Here is a 20,165-nt window from a genome sequence, read left to right as displayed (position 1 = left end):
GGAGAATGTCCTTAAAAGTATATTATTGGACTGGGCACAGTGGCTAATGCCTGTAATCCCTGCACTTAGGGAAGCAGAGGCAGGAGGATAGCTTCAGCCCAGGAGTTTGAGACCTGCCTGAACAACATAATGAGACCCCATTCTCCATCAAAGAGGAGCAAAAAAGACAAAGTATATTATTACATTGAGCAATTAGTTATCACACATGATACAATCACCATGAGCTAATTCTACCCAGGGAATATTTTTCAGGTATTACACAAACGTGTGATGTTCTAGTGGTTATTATATCATAACCTATCATCACAGATACTTTTGGAAACCTAAAATGTAAATAGAGGGGTTTTTTTTTTGCATTTTTACATGTGAATTCTTAAGGAAAAAATACCCTCATAAAAGGAGAAAGAAGTTTTAGCAAATTAGAACTCATCTGACAGGTTGTTTAGTGAACTTCAAACACAAAGAAGGCACATACTATTTTTTATATTTAATCCATACCAAGACATAAAAATAATACTTCTAAGCATTTTCATTTTATCCATGGAGCTTAATTTAATTATAAATACAAATATTAACGTCTATTTTTTCACCAGGCACTGTTGTAGACTATTAGGGATATTTGACAAGCAGGGTGCTCTCGTGTAGATTACATTGCAATGGAAAAGACTGACAGGAGACAAGTCACACATTGAGAAGCTGGATATATCGAGATAGGTGCTCTGATGAAAATCAAGTAGAGAGACATGATGGTGGGAAGGAACTACTGTGAATTGGGTATTCATGGAAGAAAGTTCTTTCGTAATTAAACTAGGAAGCATCTAGAAATTCATCAACACCTGAGTCCATGCTGTGGGCTCACATTTGTCATATGTTCAGCAATGTGCTAGATACTATGCTATGCTATACTAAAGGGGGTGAATATGGACTGTTTCTGGTCCTGTGAAATTGGGGTCTCAAGTCTTCAAACACGAGCACTAATTTAAAAGTAATGCTGCACAGCTCACAAAGTACACAGCCACGTTTAATACGACTAAACAAATGTTGGGGTTAGAGAATGTCTTGCCATGAACCTCAACAGCCATGTGGAGAAGCAGGTTGAAATCATTGCTTCAAATCTAGAAGGTAATCAAGGGCGATTTGAACCACTGGCATTGCCAGCAATGACTTCAAGTCACACAAGCATCATCAAGCCTGTGAAAATTAGTTCTTCTTCCACCTTGGTTTGGCTTCTCAGCTCCAAATTCTAAAATGCTAAGAATTCTCTGATTGCTTTCAAACTGTGCTCTCCCTTGAGTGGAGTGTAAACCTTCATGAGTAGAGGCACCTTCTAAATTGAAGCGCTAATATCATCTCTTCAAAAGTTGAGCATCAATCTTGATTTGGAATGGCTATCAGTTTTTGTGTGTGTTTCTGTTCTGAATGTGGGTGGGCCTGGGTGTTAGAGGATCATAAGGAAATTCTTACAATCCAAAGGCAGATAAGTGTACTGTGTCAGCTTGCCAAGGCTGCCATGACAAAAATACCACATGGGGTCTTTTGGGAGATTGGGAGGCTTAAACAGTAGAAGTTTATTTTCTCCAAGTTCTGGAGGCTGGAAGTCCAAGATCAAAGTATTGGTAAGTTAGATTTCTCCTTCTGTGACTTACAGATGGCTGCCTTCTGCTGTGTCCTCACGTGATCTTTTCTCCATAATTATTTCCACTGATGTCTCTTGTGTGTGTCCGAACTTCTCACCCCAGTCAGTTTGGATTAGGGCTCACCCTAATGACCTCACTTTAACCTGATCACCTTGTAAAGGCCCTGTCTCCAAATACAGTCACATTCTGAGCTTGGGTCTTCAACATATGAATTTTGGGGGGGACACAGTTTAGCTCATAACAGGCAGTTATTGGGACTTTATTCTCTTTATCCTCTCCCTGTGTTCACCACTAAATCTTAAGAACTTCTGCAAGGGGCTGTCAATGAATGCAAGGCAGAGAATTTCTTGTCTGCCCATGGGTGAAACTGTCTCCAAATTCCTGCTTTAACTTACAGTGGGAAGGGGAAAGCATGCTCTCTAGGCACTCCATGCAACTCTTCTCTTGTTTTATAGGTTGAGCATTGCTGACCAGGAGCCACTGGGCAAAGGAAATTGTACACTGGCTTAACAGCTTACTGAGATATACAGAATTTTCATTCCTCTAGTATTGTTGCACCTTAGGGTGAGAGGTATTGAGAATGAGAAATAAGTTGACCAACTTGAGAATTTTCTTCATTTTTATGAGTGGGTTTTTATTTAATGTTCAAAATTGTTTTGTTTATAAAAATTATCCAAACGAAAAATACTCCATTAACAGTAAAGGAGTCAGAAATGAGTTGCAGCTACTAGGCTGATAGAAATAGCACTTTAGTCAGGCGTGGTGGCCCATGCCTGTAATCCCAGCACTTTGGGAGGCTGAAGCAGGCGGATAACTTGAAGTCAGGAGTTCAAGACCAGCCTGGCCAACACGGTGAAACCCCTCTAGTAAAAATATAAAAAAATCAGCTGGGTATAGTGGAGCGTGACTGTAATGCCAGCTACTCAGGAGGCTGAGACAGGAGAATTACTTGAATCCAAGAGGTGGAGGTTGCAGTGAGCCAAGATCATGCTACTGCACTCCAGCCTGGGTGACAGAGCGAAACTGTGTCTCAAAAAAAAAAAAAAAAAGGAAAGAGCACTTAAAAGAAGTACTCTTTAAGGTTTTATCCAGTACTAAAAACCTATGATCCTGAGTCCAATTTAAAATGATTTTTTAATGATGCCATTATAAATGGTAACAAATAGCATTTATAGATTCACTGTATCCTTATGGTAATTAAATAAACCTGAGGTGATAACTCCTTTGCTCACATAAACTCATTTATCTGTAGCAGTGTTCTGTAGCATACAGAAAATTTTCATGGTCCATTCCTGGCAGCTTTTTAGGGTTGTGGTTTTTGAGTAGTTCTCAGTAAGCATGCAGGGTTTTCTTATTTACATTAATGATAGCTGTGTGTGTATTAGCAGGAGGTCACATATCTACCCCGAACCAATTATCTTCATAAAAGGTACAGTACACAGCAAAATAATGGTTAATCAGGAGAAGCATAATTACTGCTAATAAAGCTGTAGTAGACAACATAATTTGTTGTGAGCAGTGTTTAATTTTATGGTATAGTTAAACTTGTTCATTTCAAACACATCTGAAGAAATATACTTTTGTTCACACTTTATATTCCACAATCACCATCACCACAGGAACCATCTCCCATGGTGGCTAGATCCTGGTGCCCAGTGCCACAGCTTTGAAATTCAAATTTCTACTGAGGACTAAAAATTCACTCTTCCTGGCCTTTCAGATTCTATAGGTCTCTTAAGGGGAGGAGGATAAGCCACCTCCCACCTCCGCCCTCGCTTCTCATTTTGGTTTGGTTCAGGTTTACCAGTTTGAGTTTCCTCTATATTATATATCAAGTCAGAAGGCTGATGCAGCACCCTCTGTGTCCTGGGAAGAGGTGCCACCGGATCCACAAGAGGAGAGTGGGTATCAATGTTATCGTTCCAATACCAAAGGCAGATGTGGGCTCTTGCATCTGTGGTTTCTTACCATGTCCTTGGAGCAACCAGTAGTCTTCACTAAAATTTTATTTATAGTTAGGCATGCAATCCACAACCACAGAATAGAATCTATTGTAGACAGTTGATCAAAAGAGCTTCAAATCTGTTCTTTAGTAATAGCCAACATGGCTTCTAAGCAAAAGTTAGCAAAAATTAGAGAATCCTAGCAAGAATATTTTGTGGTCTAGGTTACTAAGCTAACCCAGATGTTTGTTAATCCAGGGCTCTCTGAAAAAGAAAACTGAAGAACAGAGGAATCACTTAATCTTGCTTTTACTATTAGTGGTACCTTATAATTAAATGAGTCAAAGCTTTTCTTGGAGCATTTTGAAACTTGAATCCATTTATATTGAGATTTGTTACTGTGTGTTTTTTACATTTACAAAATTTTGATACTGTGTCTAAAGGAAAATTAGTCTATTTAACAAATTCCTCACCTGTTCAAAGTACAGAGAAATGAATTATTTAGCAGTGCATCTGAGTCAACCTCCATTTCTCTTTAGAGATATCTGTGATAATTTGTATGGCTTTGTGTGCTTTTCGTCTCTAATTAGGTGACAGCCATTCGGACTGAAGTGTTCCAGAAACAGAGAGAATGTGAGGCTGACTTACTCAAGGCTGAGCCTGCACTGGTGGCTGCTACAGCTGCACTCAATACACTCAACAGGGTAAAGATGATTTACTGGTCCCTGAGTTTCCTCAAAGTAATATTTAAAGCTTATTAGAGTTTGAATAACTGAGCTGAGAGTGTAGCCCATGCAGCGAAAAAGTATTTTAAAAGGAAAGAAACACCCATGAAATATTAAAGTTGAAACAAACCTTTGAGGTTGTCATTATAGTTCAACTTTTTTTTGCCATCCAGGACTCTGTGCTACAGCAACCCAATACGCAGTCTCCTTTTGAATATTTCCAACAGCATGGGATTTATACTCTTATGAAAGGCAACTGGATTGTTGGTAACTGGATTTGACCCAAATCCAATTTTTCATATCATGTGTTGCTTTAAGAACTAGGCCAAGGATTCTTTATTTCCTCTGGAATATAAAGAGTAGCACCGATGAGAGACCCTCATGGAAAGAACAATAGGAGCAAAGATACGTAGGTTTGGTCCCCACCATTTCTTTGAGTTTCGTGTTGTTGGTGAAACCTCCCTAAGCACTCAAATTCTTAGAAAGTAAGCTGTGTTCATCACAAGCATATTGTTAGGGAAAGTGAAATGGAAGGCAATGTTCTTTTAAGAGCCTGCAGCTAATCTCATCCTGGGGTCTTCTCCCAGTCCTCTGGGGAGAGCTCGGGAAATCACTGGGCCTGAGATTCTCAAGATTTCATTTCAAAAAGTAAAGAATCTAGATTTTCACTGTTCTTTATAGAAATACTGAATTCGTTTTCTAAGTATTTTTTTGAAGAAAATAATTTTGACTGTGACTAAAGAGATACTTACATGGGTATTTCTTACAGTATATCCATAAAACTGAAAAATTTTAAATGGAAACATACCATGATAGAATTCCAATTATTACACCTTCAAATACCCTTATGCCTTTAAAATAATATTGTTAAATGCTAATTAGCAATGTGACACATTAACCATGATATATTAAGTGAATAAAGCAGATTATAAAATAGGGTATTTTACATGACTAATTCTTTTGGTAAGAATATGTGCACAGAAAGACTGGCAAAAAGTAAGATTAATTGGTTATCTCTGAGTAATGGAATATTTATTTTCTTTATTGTGTTTCTCTAAATTTGCAAATTTTTCTCTGAATAATTACTCTTTACTCAGGCAAAATAGCACCACTTATAAAGCTATGTATATTTATAAATTATAAAAGAATCTTGGTTAGCCAGCTCTCAGTTATTAGCATATTTTAAGTATTTGTTTTTGTTCTTGCTTTCACTGTCTTTCCATTCTTTGTAATCATATACCAAATAAATAGGCAGCTTCTGATAAGGGAGCAGAATCAGGTTCAACATTTGATAAGGTTTTATAAGCAAGAGTGTATTACGTAGCACATAAAATATCATAGGAAATACCTGGTTGGTTTTGGTTTTTAAATCATGTATTAAATATCATAAGCCTACATGAACTTCTTATATGTGCTAGTTCCTGCCTCAAAGTATTTGCCCTGATACCATATAATTTATACTATTAACATCATCTGTTGGATTAATCAATGGTCTGACCTGAGGAGATAAAGGAGAAGAAGGTTCAGCCTATCTTGGCCCTCTCCTAGTTGAGAGTCCCTGTAGTGTAATGGAAGATATTTCTTGCTTGTACATGTAAGGCAGAAAAACAAACCTAAGAGACACTGAATTAAGGAATTATGTGTCTGGGAGGGGTTTGGTTAAGATGCAAATCTATTACATAGTGGGATAGAACCTATAAGTATCTTACAACATATACACACATACACACACGTGTGTGCGTATCCTGGTCTCAGTGAGCAGAGCTCTGCAGGACTGATATATAGATCATTTTTCTTGGAGGCAAGAAAGGGCAGTGATGTCTCCAGAGTATCAGAGAAGTTCCCAGCAAGAATTGAACCTCCTGGAGTTCCAAGGTGGAGTCCCCAGGTGGCAAAGAATTGCCAAATTGAGACTGGTTTGATAAGGAGAGTAGGCCACTGAAGACTAGCATGACAACTTACAGAGCTTCACCAGACCTCCCCTAATCCTGTCTGTCTGTCTATGTGTGTGTGCGCACATGCGTATTTTTCTTCAGGTCAACCTCAGTGAGCTGAAAGCCTTTCCCAACCCGCCCATTGCAGTTACCAATGTTACTGCAGCCGTGATGGTCCTTCTGGCTCCTCGGGGAAGAGTGCCCAAAGACCGAAGTTGGAAAGCTGCTAAAGTCTTCATGGGAAAGGTATCAGCGTAGCCTGGCAAGATGAAAACCCTGATAATTTCCATACTGTTTTCAGTACTATGGTTATGCTTAATAGCAAAAGATGTTCAGGTCAGAAGAAATCATCTTCACAGTTGCCGAATGTAATCTACTGTATATGTTCTCTAGACTTACAGTTTTTGTTTGCCAAGTTGGAGGTTAGCTTTGGGTTATGGCATACCTAAGTCAATGCCAGCGGCAGGTGGAAGGTTGCTAATTATTTGCAAAATTATGAAAGCAGTTAAGTGTAGGAGGGAGAAAATTACATGGATTTCTTAGGTTGGAAAAATGTTACTAATGTACAGGAAGGTGAAGCACAGGGGCTTTTTGGTGTGTTTTTGCTTTTTCTTTTCTGCCTGCCTTTTCTTCAAAATGTGAATACCTCCTGTGCTGGGACTGAATATTTTACCCCGGGATAGAAGAGGTTTTAAAAGTGTCCATTGCTAATTCTAACTTCATACTATAAAGACTGAAAAAGTCGAACAGTAGGATAAATGCAGCTTGCCAATTTTGCTTTTGTAATGTGAGTCCTAAAAGCTGATTTTAACTTTCGATCTTGGAATTTTCTCTGCAGCCAAAATGGGTTCATTGCAATAAATCTTTTTGCTTTGCAGGTTGATGATTTTTTGCAAGCATTAATTAACTACGACAAAGAGCACATTCCAGAGAACTGTCTAAAAGTGGTGAATGAACAGTATTTGAAAGACCCAGAGTTTAATCCAAACCTGATTCGAACCAAATCTTTTGCAGCAGCTGGCCTCTGTGCCTGGGTCATCAACATCATTAAATTCTATGAGGTATCAATCCTAAATTGAGTGTTTACAGATGTTATCCACAAAGGGCCACAAACACATCAATTTCTAGGTCAGCAAAAAGAGTAAAATTTGTTATTTTGTTTTCTGAATAAGGATATATAGTTCTAAGGATAACACATGAGCATGTTAGAGTAAACAGTTATCTACAGGAGGTTATTTGAAATGTTAGAAACTCTTTTTTTCGGGTAGAGTGATTGGCTGCTTTATATTAAAGAGCAATAAGTAGTTAGATGAAAACTTATATATGAATTTTACTTATTTACATTTAAATATTTAATTCCTGTTGACTTAAAACAACTGCAAATCTGAATTCATCTCAAATTAAATGTAGCCCCTCCACTCAAAGCAAATATTCAAACCATCTGTATTGTTGACATAGTGAGATAAGGAAATAACCATTTCTTTGTGTTAGTATTTTAATGACAGGTAAGTTTTGTGCCTATATGTGATCTAATCTAAAATTTGTACTTTTCGGCAGTGTAGAGATAGATTATAATTTCATGCATTTATTTATCAAATATTTATCGCCAACCAACTGTATCCCAAGCACTTTGCAGAGTACTTGATCTAATAAGGGAACCATGCATGGCCCACGACTCTGAAGAACTCTCATCTTTGTCTAGAAGGGTCATATGTTATATTCAAATACGGAATTAGAAAAAGTCAATATAGTCAATTCAATTCCCAAAGTAATTTTCATAAAGCCAGGCTATTTCCTTTATACTGTGGGGCCCATAAGAATAGGACTGTCTTGATCTCTCTCTTTAGTGGTAATCTTCATAAAGCAAGAGTTTAGACAGGTTGTGGTTGATGTACAGCCTCTCTCCATAATGAAATGTCTCAGCCCTGTCTTCTACTTGTACAATAGGAGAAAAGACAAGCATAGAGCTTGACTGTGGCTGCATTCTGTCTTATTTTGCTATAAAATAGGAAAGAAAATTTAATTGTCTTCCTCTCTCCCTACCAGCAGAAAAATTGATCCACCTAAATTCTCAGATGGTCCATTCAAACAACGTGTGCTTAAAGTGGTCGGGAACTTAGAAAAGAAAGTGACAATGTGGTTGATGTTGTGTGGATATCTCCCACTCTCTTTTCTGTGTTGAGAATTTTCCCACAGTTATTTTCTGCCTTAAAGGCTAGACATGATCTCGGCTTTGGCTATGGTTTCTGCATGATGTAATTTCTGGTAATATGAGGAGTATCTTCACATTTTATGACACTTGATTTTAGTATCTTAATGGTGTTTGATTTACATCACATTTTATGCAAGTACTTGTAACTCTAAGGTCCAGATTAAGTAAGTAAAATAATGGTGGACCAGAGAGAATGTGGAAGGCTATGTGGATTGTGCTCTGCCTTTAGGTGGTACCATGTCTGAAAAATAACAGACTAGGTGTGGTGGCATATGCCTGTAATCCCAGCACTTTGGGAGACTGAGGTGGGAGGACCCCTTGAGCCCCAGAGTTAAAGACCAGTTTAAGCAACATGAGAAGACCCCATCTCAATAAAAAAAGAGAAATTGCTAAATGAATTAGAGATTTTAATTGTAAAGCATCCATCCTATCTAGGATTCAATGATTACTTACCCTCTTTGTATCTTTATGAATTCATGAATTTTCAGGTCTACTGTGATGTGGAGCCAAAACGCCAAGCATTAGCCCAAGCAAACTTAGAATTGGCTGCAGCTACTGAAAAACTAGAGGCTATCAGGAAAAAGCTTGTGGTAAGTGCAAACTATGACATTGAAATGGTTCCCAAGAGGTGATCCCTGCCTCCACCTTAGGATTCCACCCTCAGACAGCACCATATCTGATTCCTATCAAGCAGAAAGGAATTCCATCTTCCATGAGTGTATTTCCTTATATAGTATTCAGTAGGTATTTCTTATCTGCTCTATGCTAGACACTGAACTGGGAAAGTGCAAATGTTCATGATTTCTACAGCTAAGAAACATTTGCAGTCTGATAGCAGAAAGGGGAGGGCAGCACATAGTGATTCCAGGCAAGTCTTCTGGAGTCAGACTATTTGGCTTATATCTTGGCTCCAGTGTTTACTGTTGCATCCCATACAAAGTAGTTAACCTCTATGAGCCTCTGTTTTCTCATCTGCGAAATAGGTATTATGATAATAAGCCTTTCTTCCTTTCTTTCTTTCTTTCTCTTTCTTTTTCTTTCTTTCTTTCTTTCTTTCTTTCTTTCTTTCTTTCTTTCTTTCTTTCTTTCTTTCTTTCCTTCCTTCCTTCCTTCCTTCCTTCCTTCCTTCCTTCCTTCTTTCTTTCTTTTTCTTTCTTTCTCCTTCCTTCCTTCCTTCCTTTTCATTTCTTTTTCTCTTTCTCTCTTTCCTTCCTTCCTTTTGTTTTCCTTTCTTTCTTTTTCCCCTCCCTGCCTCCCTTCCTTCTTTTTTTTTTAAGTTCTAGGGTGGATGTGCAGATTTGTTATGCAGGTAAATATGTGCCATGGTGGTTTGCTGCACCTATCAGCCCATCACCTGGGTATTAAACCTATCATGCATTAGCTATTTTTTCGGAGTAGCATCCATTTCTTAGATAGAACTGTGGGAATTAAATAAGAGTAATTCATATTAAGAATTTGCCATGGTACTTGGCACATAGTAAGAGGTTCGAAAATATTTTTGGCCAGGCGTGGTGGCTCACGCCTGTAATTCCAGCACTTTGGGAGGCCGAGGTGGGTGGATCACGTGGTCAGGAGATCGAGACCGTCCTGGTTAACATGGTGAAACCCCATCTCTACTAAAAATATTTTTAAAAAAAATTAGCTGGACATGCGGGCATGGTGGTGGGCACCTGCAGTCCCAGCTACTCCAGAGGCTGAGGCAGGAGAATGGCGTGAACCTGGGAGGCGGAGCGTGCAGTGAGCCGAGATCGCGCTACTGCACTGCAGCCTGAGCGAGACTCCATCTCAAAAAAAAAAAAAGAAAATATTTTCAATGAATATTATATGTACTACTAAATACCACTACTGTTTTTACAAATATGTAAACCAGTCATCCTAGTCTGGCATTATCTATATATGTGTCTATATACAGAACACACCAAAAAGTACTGAGCCCAAAGAAATTAGAGGAAGTTACTTAGTGAAGGTGGGTTGGCATGGGCTTTAGATGTTGCTTAGGAACCACCAGGATAACTAGGATGGGAAAGGTTTTCCTGACAGAAAGCAAGGAAAAGAGGGAAGGAGCAGTTGGGACACTTGAAGAGTCCAGCAGGCCAGAGCCCTGCAATGAAGGTTTTGGAGAGTAGCAGGGAATCATGAAAAATGAACTTGCAAAGGTGAGCGTAGGCTTTCTTTGCCTTTCATGCTACAGAATTTAAATTTTATCTGATTGGTGACACTGAGCCTCTGAAAGATTTTAACAAGTTAATGATACAACCGAAGTGAATCGATGCTGGAAGAAGAAAAGAACCTAGAGGCAGGCAGACAAGTGAGAAAGCCACTGCTGTGGATCCCGTTAGGACCTCAGCTCAGGCAGGAGCAGCCATGATGGAGGGAGGGAGATACGCTCAAGCCTGGCTGAAGGGATACAGAGAGATGGGAGGAATACAGGAGCAGGATGAGGAGCGTGAGGTGCCTGGCAGGGCAGCATGGAGGACAGCCAGCGGAGCGATGAGGCGGCACAACCCTGGCAGCTTAGAGAAACCCCTGGAGCTTCAGTTTCTCATCTGTCAAGTAGTGGTAACAGAAACTACCTCTCACGGTGGCCATGTGTGATTTGGGACTACTCAGCATCCAGTCTGCCAACTTTGAGTGAAAACAGCTTGATTTTCTTTAGGGAAGAATCTCTCCGCATTGGATGTACTCAGGCGGAGCTTTTAGCAGGAATGACCTTGCCTTTTCAAGCTAAAGACTCGATATATGATCCAGCCTTTCCCAACTTGATCTCCCCATCGCTAGGGTTTGAGTCGTGAGCAAAAGGAATAAAAGACTGAAAACAGAGTCCATGACATTGCAGAGATAATGTCCTGATGAGATTTGTAAACAGCTCCTGCTCCCAAGACTCTCTGGAACACCTTGGTGCCTATATGTGGTTCTCAGCCTTTCTTTCCCTCCTAAGAGCTCCCCCATCTACTTCTGGCAAGCTCCCTTCAGCTTAAATTAGCTAGAAGTGGTTTCCATCATTCCCGCCTATGATTCCTGATGCATTAAGATACTATTTAGTGTGCAGCACACAGTAGACACTTCATAAATCTTAGTTCCCACCCTCTTCTTATAGAAAAATCCGTATGTAAGTGTGCAGCAGTCATGACTGGAGTTTGAGAGAAAAGCCTGGGTCAGGAGTATATATTTGGGAATGGTTGGTGTATTCATCTGTTCTCGCATTGCTATAAAGAAATACCTGAGACTGGGTAACTTATAAAGAAAGGGGTTTAATTGGCCCGTGATTCTACAGGCTGTACAGAAAGCATCACAGTTCCTGCTTTGGGTGGGGCCTTAGGCAACTTTCAACCATGGCAGAAAGCAAAGGGGAATCAGGCATCTTACGTGGCAGAAGCAGGAGTGAGAGATGGGGAGGGGCTTTTAAATGACTAAATCTCACAAGAACTCACTCACTGTCATAAGGACAGTACCAAGAGGATGGTACTAAACCATTCATGGGGTGCTAAGCATCCTCATGATCCGATTGCCTCCCACCAGGCCCCACTACCAACATTAAGGATTACAATTCGACTTGGGATTTGATGGGGACAGAGATTCAAACCATACTAGTTGGTGTAAAGATCATGTGTGTAGAAATATTGCCCAATGAAAATGTGAAGATTAAGAAGCAATGGGAACTTGGGGTAGACCTCAGGGAGGATGCTTCTAACTCAAAGTAAGTCCTGCCATTGGTCCCTGAGGAGGTAAACTCGGCAGCCACTGCAGTCTAGAATATGGTGCCCAGAGTGGCCAGGCAGCCAGGCCGGGCTTCCTATAGAATGGGGTTTGAATTTGACCTGCTTATGGCTGGGGCCACTACTTGGCAACTTGGCAATAAAAATAAGGTGAAGGACATTTTCTAACAGCACCTCCAAGATTTCAGGGCAAGTTATCAAAAGCAGAAGAATAAGATCAACTTGTCAGAGCAGAGCCCAAGGCATTGACTGATTTCTCAAATATACCAGAAAGGGCTTAAATTGCCACTCTCGTTTTGACCTTCAATAATTACAATGCATCTTTTTATGACATTATTTTAATAAGATGGTTAACAGTCCCGAAAGCTCTCTCCTTACAAGATGGATAATTTCAGCCCCTCTCATAATAATGCACTCCCTCTTATCTTTTAAGGCTCCTGTTTCTATTAGGCCCTCCTGACCACCACCCCCTGGCCAGGTGACCTGACCATCCCCTCCTCTCTCTCCAGGCAGGGCATATTCCTACTGTAGCATGAAGCATACTGTTCAATAAATACCTGGTGACTGGTAAAAGAAAAGTGGGCAACAACAACTGCTGGTTTAGACGAGTTTAGGATAAACATATTAATTTTGTAGAAATTACCTTTGTTCATTAGTCAAAATTCTCCCTTTCAACTTAACTAAAACCTTTAGAAAATGTTATCTATTCTTAGTGGTTTCATATCAATATTAGAAGTAATTAAATGTTTATAGGAAAAATATGAGGATACTTAAGACAACCATAAAGTTAACCATACAGTTAATACTTTTCTGTGATTACAGAACTAGTAATCCTTTGGATGTAGCCTGCAACTGGCTGAAAAGAATTATTCATACCAATTATTTTCAGAGATATACATTTTAAACAGAAGTTTACATATTAATAAGCCTCAGAACTAACTTTTCAAATATGGAGAAAAGGAGCACAAAGTAATAATCAAAATAGCTTTATGAAGAGTGGGTCACCTCGGTCCCCCTACCAAGAGTGGATTTGATATGAGTATGACAAAACCTCTGGCTGTAGTTCCCACCAAGGTTTAAGTCTCTACCAAGGCCATTTGGCTGGTTATGCTAAGGACAAGGTACCTTTGAATAGTTTCTGCCTGTTGGGATGCAGTCAGATAAAGGTTTGAGCACATGTGAAGGTATAATTTTTGCTAGCTTTGCCTTCATTTGCTCCAGCCTCTTGTTTCTCCTCCTCCATGAACTTTCCCTCCTGCTGATCTTATGCCTCCTGTTGCCTTCATGCCTCACAAAGCCAGGATATGCCTGATTTCAGCATCTATGCTGCAATGGAAATTCATTCATACCAGTGGGCTGATCTCTCTGTATTTGTTCTTTTGAGGCTTTGTTTCTAAATTTGGACTAAAAGAAGGCTTCATATTGAAGTGAAAAAAAAATTGCTGAGCTGGGTGGAACAAAGACCATCATGTCTTGCAAACATACAGGGCCTAAGGCTTACTCTGAGTAAAATCCAAATTCAGTCTCTTTAGGGCAGTGTTTCTCAAAGTGTGTTCCCTGACCAGCAGTGTCAATGTCACCTGGAAACTTATTAGACATACTGATTCTCAGATCTAATCCCTGACCTGCTGAATCAGAAACTCTGGTGGTAAAGCCCAGGAACCTTGGTTTTAACAAGCACTTTGAGTGGTTCTGATGAATGTTCAAGTTTGAAAACCACTGGTTTAGGGTTTCTGGTGCACTCAAATCCTTGGGCCAAGTCCCTCCTTCCTCACTCTATTTACTTCTAGAACCTGAGAGGCCAGAGTCTGTCAAGAACTGTGAAGGCACCAACATTTTACCCTACTTGCAAAATAACAAGTTAGTCTGCCACAGTTTCATGGATGATGGAAGAAGACATGAGACTCGTAGGTCAGAGACCAAAGGATTTCATTACTCACAGCACAGCAAGGAGACTGAGCTTCGTGTTCATACCAGTTCCGCTTACCTCCCAAGTCCTGTGGGAATGATGCAGAGAAGATAGGTGGATGCTACATACACAGTGGGTTTATGTCATGGATGAGAAATCCCAAGCTTAGGAAACCCCAGAATAAAGAGAACCACAGGCAAACCTCCTGAACCTTTGCCCCAGATGGAAACATTATCTTTGGTATTGTGGTTGGGTAACAAATCTGTCTCCTACTTCCAGGGAAACAACATCTCTGTCTTTCAAGCCCATGATCTCTCCAAATATTGTTAGATTATCCAGAACAAGAGCTGCCATTTCTTCTTCACGAGAGGCACAGAAACAAAGGAAACTGTGGTCTCCCAACACCTAGCTCCTTTTTCCAACTTTATGAAGGGAACTGACACGTGTCATTTTATACCTTAGCTCTATGTGTATTTAGGTCATTCTGTTTCAATCTTGAAGGGCTGTGCATCTCAGTGTGGAGCTAGGAGGGTATTTCCTGTGAAGCAACAGAGTCACTAATGTCACTTTCTATGGAGACTTATACAGCTACCACATATCCTATTCTGTTTCCAGTGCCCAAATAAGAAACATAGGCAAAACCTCTATTCTCCCTCAAACTGGAGAGCTAGTCACCAAAGTCTGATAAATTTAACTCCCAAAGTAGAGGTCATCAATATTAGTGTGCAGAAAAAGACACCCAAGGAGCTTGTAAAATACACTTTTCTAGACGCCACACAAGTATAAACTCTGATTCTGAAGTTTTCAACTGGGTGCTCCAGAATCTGAGTTTTAATTAAGAATTCCAGAAGATCCCAATGCTAGTAGGTCAGGAGATTTCACTCTAAGAAATCACTGTCAAGACTCTCTTGTGTATCTATCTCAATCTCTTTGGCCCTACCATCTTCTGATTTACAGTGAATTGGATTCATGTTAATTTGGATTGCTAAAATAACCTCCTCACTGATTTCCCTAGTGCCGGTCTCTTGTCCTTTCAAATGAACTTTTATACAGTACAAATTTGACCCTATCACTTGGATATAAAAAAAATATTCCATTCAGCCAATACCATCCTCTTGGTAAAACTGTTATTGAACCAGGCATGTTTTGCCCATCACACAGCTTGCCAATCACTGATACAATGAGTTTTGCAGCAGAGAAAGGGTTTATTCACAAGGCAGCAAAGTAAGGAAATGGGAGAACAAGTTGCACATCTACTTGCTTGAATACAGGTTTTAGGGATATTTATGGGATAAAGAAGCAGGATGGTCTATGATGGGAAGGTGATTGGAGGTAAGGAAAAGTGAGGTAATTGGCAGTCTTCACAAGCATAGTCAGAATTTATGGCTCTTCATGGACACAAGTTCAGAACATGGCAGTGTTAGCATGATCTGAGGGTGGAGTTTTGGGCACACTGATGTCAAAAGGTCACCCATCAGACACTCATGCAAGCCCAGTGGAATGATAGGGGGGCTCAGCCAGTTTGAACTGGGCAAGAGTGGACTCCAGGTCCCTGAAAAACAAGCATTACTGTGGTGACCTATACCTCAGGGATGTTATCTATAAGGAAGCTAGTGGGAATTTAGATATATATTATTCAGCCATGTGACTTTTAGCTATATAGGGTTTTTAAATCAACAAAAAGCAAGTGATTAAAAACAAGTGAGGCAAGTAAAGTTTGGTGGACCTAGTCAGGTTAGACCTTGGTTTCAAAATCCTATCTCATTTAGTATGTTGTCGTCATTGTCGTCGTCATCATCATCATCATAGCTAACACTTAAAGGACTCCTGCTCTGTGCCAGATGCAGATCTAAGCATACAGTGATTTAATAGAGTCATCTTCAAAAACCTTAAGAAGAAAGAACTGTTTTCAGCTCCAGTTTACAGATGAACATCACAAGGAGGAAGATAGAGCTAGAATTGGAGCAAGGGCAGTCTGCCGTGATGGGTGACTGTTACTCTATACCAGATAACCAAATTTCTTCTGTAAATCGTAAATATATTAGGCTTTGTAGGCCAGGAATCAATGTTCTCAACTCTTTTTTAAAAACTTTATTTAGCTAGCTAATTCGTGAGCTAGCTTGGACATATTCTACTACCTTTTTAAATTGATACATAATGCATATATTTTGGGGTACATGGTATTTTGATATATGCATACAGTCTGTAATGATCAAATCAGGGCAATCGGGACATTGATCACGACAAACATTTATCCTTCTTTATTTTGGGAGCATTCTAATTCCTCTCCTCCTGCTGTTGTCAACTATGCAACAAATTATTCTTAACTGTAGTCCCCCTACTATGTTATCAAACACTAGATCTTATTTTTTTCTAACTATGTACCCATTAATCAACCTCTTTTTATCTCCCACCTCCTCCTACACTTACCAAGTTCTGATAACCATCAGTCAGCTCTCTACCTCCATGAGATCCACTTTTTTAGCTCCCACATATGAGTGAGAACATATAGTATTTATCATTCTGTGCCTGGCTTATTTCACTTTGTATAATGACCTCCAATTCTATCCATGTTTGCAAATAACAGAATTTCATTTTTTAATGGCTAAATAATATTCCATTGTGTCAGTATACAACATTTTCTTATCCATCCATTGAGGGGCATTTAGATTCATTCCACATCTTGGATATTATGAACAGTGTTACAATGAACATGGAAGCACAGATATCTTTTTAATATGATGATTTCCTTTTAAATGTTCTTTCTCCACATACTCACTGACATCCATTATTTTTTGTGTTTTTGATAAGAGTTATTTTAACTGGGGTAAAGTGACATCTCATTGTGATTTTGATTTGCATTTCCCTGATTATTAGTGATGTTCAGCATTTTTTATATACCTGTTGGCCTTTTTGGTATCTTTTTTTGAAAAATATCTCTTCAGATCTTTTGCCCATTTTTAAATCAGGTTATTTGTTGTTTTACTGTTCAGTTGTTTGAATTCCTTATATATTCCAGATATTAACCCCATGTCAGATACATACTTTGCAAATACTTTTGCCTACTCTGTGGGTTGTCTCTTCACTTTGATTACCTCCTTTGCTGTGTGATCTTAATATGATCCCATTTGTCTCTTTCTGCTTTTGCTGCCTATGCTTTTGAGGTCTTACAGTGGAAATTTTTGCCCAGACCAATGTCCTGAAGCATTTCCCTAATGTTTTCTTCTAGTAGTTTTACAGTTTTAAGTCTTGGATTTAAGTCTTTAATCCATTTTTATTTGATTTTTGTGTATGGTGAGAGATAGAGGTCTAGCCTCACTTTCTGTATGTGGTTATCTAATTTTCTCTCTACCATATACTGAGAAGACTGTCCTTTTCTTAGTGTATGTTCTTTGTGACTTTGGCAAAAATGAATTGGCTATAAATGTGTGGATTTATTTCTGGGTTCTCCGTCCTGCTGCATTGGTCTATGTGTCAGTTTTGTGCCAGTACCATGCTGATTTGGTTATTATGGCTTTATAGTATACTTTGAAATCATAGAGTGTGAGGCCTCCAGCTTCATTCTTTTTGCTCAAGATTGCTTTGGCTATTTGGAGTCTTCTGTGGTTCTGTATGAATTTTAGGGTGGTGGTTCTATTTCTGTGAAGAATGTCATTGGTATTTTGATAGGGATTGTGTTGACTCTTTAGATTGCTTTGGGTAGTATGGACATTTTAACTGTATTCTTCTAACCTATAAGCATAGGATACTTTTCCATTTTTGTGTCTCCTTTTCAATTTCTTTTATCAAAATTTTGTAGTTTTTCCTGTAGAGATTTTTTATTTCTTTGGTCAAATTTATTACTAGGTATTTTATATTTTTTGTAGCTGTTTTAAGTGGGATTGTTTTCTTGATTTCTTTTTGAGACTGTTTATTGTTAGTGTGTAGAAATGTTAATGTATGTTGATTTTGTATCCTTCAACTTTACTAACAGTTTTTTTTGTGAATTATTTAGGTTTTTCTCGGAATAAGATCAGGTTATCTGTAAACAAGACTAATTTGACTTCTTCTTTTCCAACGTAGATGTCCTTTGTTTCATTCTCTTGCCTAAGTGCTCTGGCTGGAACTTCCAGTACTATGTTGAATAAAAGTGGTGAAAATGTCCTGTGTTATTTCACATCTTAGAGAAAAGAAATTTCATTTTTCTGCATTAAGTATGATGTTAGCTGTGACTTTGTCATATATGGCCTTTTTTGTGTTGAGGTATGTGCCTTCCATACCCAGTTTGTTGAGCATTTTTATCATAAAGGGATATTGAATTTTGTTGAGTGTTTTTAGCATCTATTAAAATGATCATACAGTTTTTGTTCTTTATTCTCTTAATAAGATGTATCACATTTACTCATTTGCATATGAACTGTTCTTGTATCCCTGGGTTGAATCCCACATGGTCATGCTGAATAATCTTTTCAGTGTGTGTTATATTCAGTTTGCTAGTATTTTGTTGAGAATTTTTGCATCTGTCTTCATCTGAGATACTGACTGTAGTTTTTTGTTGTGTGCTTGTCTAGTTTTGGTGTCAGGTAATGCTGGTCTCATCAAATGAGTGTGGAAGTATTCCCTCTTCAATTTTTTGAAAAAGTTTGAGTAGAATTGGTATTATTCAATTGTTTGGTAGAATTCAACAGTAAAGCCATTAGGTTTTCTTTGATGGAGACTTTTTATTATTGCTTCAATCTCATTACTCATTACTGGTTTGTTCAGGTTTTCTATTTCTTCATAATTCAATCGTGGTGGATTGTATATGTGCAGGAATTTATTTCTTATAGGTTTTCCAATATGTTGGCATGTACATGTTAATAATAGTTTCTAATGATCCTTCATATTTCTGTGGTATCAGTTGTTATATATTCATTTTCATTTATTATTTTATTTGGGTCTTCTCTCCTTTTTTTTTTTTTCTTTATAGGTTAGTTGATTTTATCTTTTCAAAAAATGAACTTTTCATTTCATTGATATTTTGTATTTTTTAATCTCAGTCATTTACTTATGCTCTGATATTTCTTATTTCTTTCCTTCTAAAAATTTTGGGTTTGATTTGTTCTTGCTATTTTAGTTCCTTGAGGTGTATCATTAGGTTTGTTATTTTAATGTTTTTTATTTTTCGATGTAGGCATTTGATATATTGCTGTAAACTTCTCTCTTAGTATTGCTTTTGCTGTATTCCATAGACTGAATATGTTGGGTTTCCATATTAATTTGTCTCAAAAAATTTTTAAATTTCCTTCTTAATGTCATTGACCCACTGAGTAGGAACGTGTTTAACTTTCCTGTGTTCATATAGTTGCCAAAGTTCCTCTTGTTATTGATTTCTAGTTTTATTCCATTGTGATCAGAAAAGGTACTTGATATGATTTTTACTTCTTTGAATTTGTCGAGACTTGTTTTGTGGGCTAATATGTGGTCAGTTCTGGAGAATGTTCCATGTGCTGATGAAAAGAATTTGTCAGGCTGGGCGCAGTGGCTCACGCCTATAATCCCAGCACTTTGGGAGGCTGAGGTGGGCGGATCACGAGGTCAAGAGATAGAGACCATCCTGGCCAACATGGTGAAACCCTATCTCTACTAAAAATACAAAAATTAGCTGGGCATGGTGGCATGTGCTTGTAGTCCCAGCTACTCAGGAGGCTGAGGCAGGAGAATCGCTTGAAGCCAGGAGGCGGAGGCTGCAGTGAGCCGAGATCATGCCATTGCACACCAGCCTGGGTGACAGAGTGGGACTCTGTCTCAAAAAAAGGAAAGAATTTGTATTCTGCAGCTGTTCAATGAAATGTTCTATAAATGTCACTTAGACATATGTGGTCTAGTGTTTAGTTTATCATTGATGTTTCTTTGTTGATTTCATGTCTGGATGATCTGTCTATTAGTGAGGGTGGGGTGTTGAAGTCCCCTACTATTACTGTATTTCAGTCTATCTCTCCACTTAGATCCGTTCATGTACTACATATACTTCTTTCTTTGAACAAGCTTTCTGCATCTTTCTCTTTTCAAACTCCCTCTTGAACTCCAGTGACTGTTAGATGTGCTCTTTTGAGGTAATTCTCTGTAGA

At 38.7% G+C, this 20,165-nt stretch overlaps 1 protein-coding gene across 1 annotated transcript in view; it reads left to right on the top strand.

Moving 5' to 3' along the window:
* Positions 1–20,165, top strand: part of DNAH11 (dynein axonemal heavy chain 11) — a 370,125-nt gene that overhangs the window by 235,849 nt on the left and 114,111 nt on the right. Inside the window, exons 58-61 of the mRNA XM_038004732.2 lie at positions 4,171–4,284; positions 6,342–6,485; positions 7,118–7,300; positions 8,940–9,041. Of these exons, the coding sequence (XP_037860660.2) occupies positions 4,171–4,284; positions 6,342–6,485; positions 7,118–7,300; positions 8,940–9,041 (543 nt within the window). The remainder of the gene's footprint in view (positions 1–4,170; positions 4,285–6,341; positions 6,486–7,117; positions 7,301–8,939; positions 9,042–20,165) is intronic.

This window comes from Chlorocebus sabaeus, chromosome 21, assembly GCF_047675955.1.
Source record: "Chlorocebus sabaeus isolate Y175 chromosome 21, mChlSab1.0.hap1, whole genome shotgun sequence".
NCBI classification, from domain to species: domain Eukaryota; kingdom Metazoa; phylum Chordata; class Mammalia; order Primates; family Cercopithecidae; genus Chlorocebus; species Chlorocebus sabaeus.
Note: the sequence above shows the minus strand (reverse complement) of the source record. Positions and strands in the feature narration are given on the sequence as shown.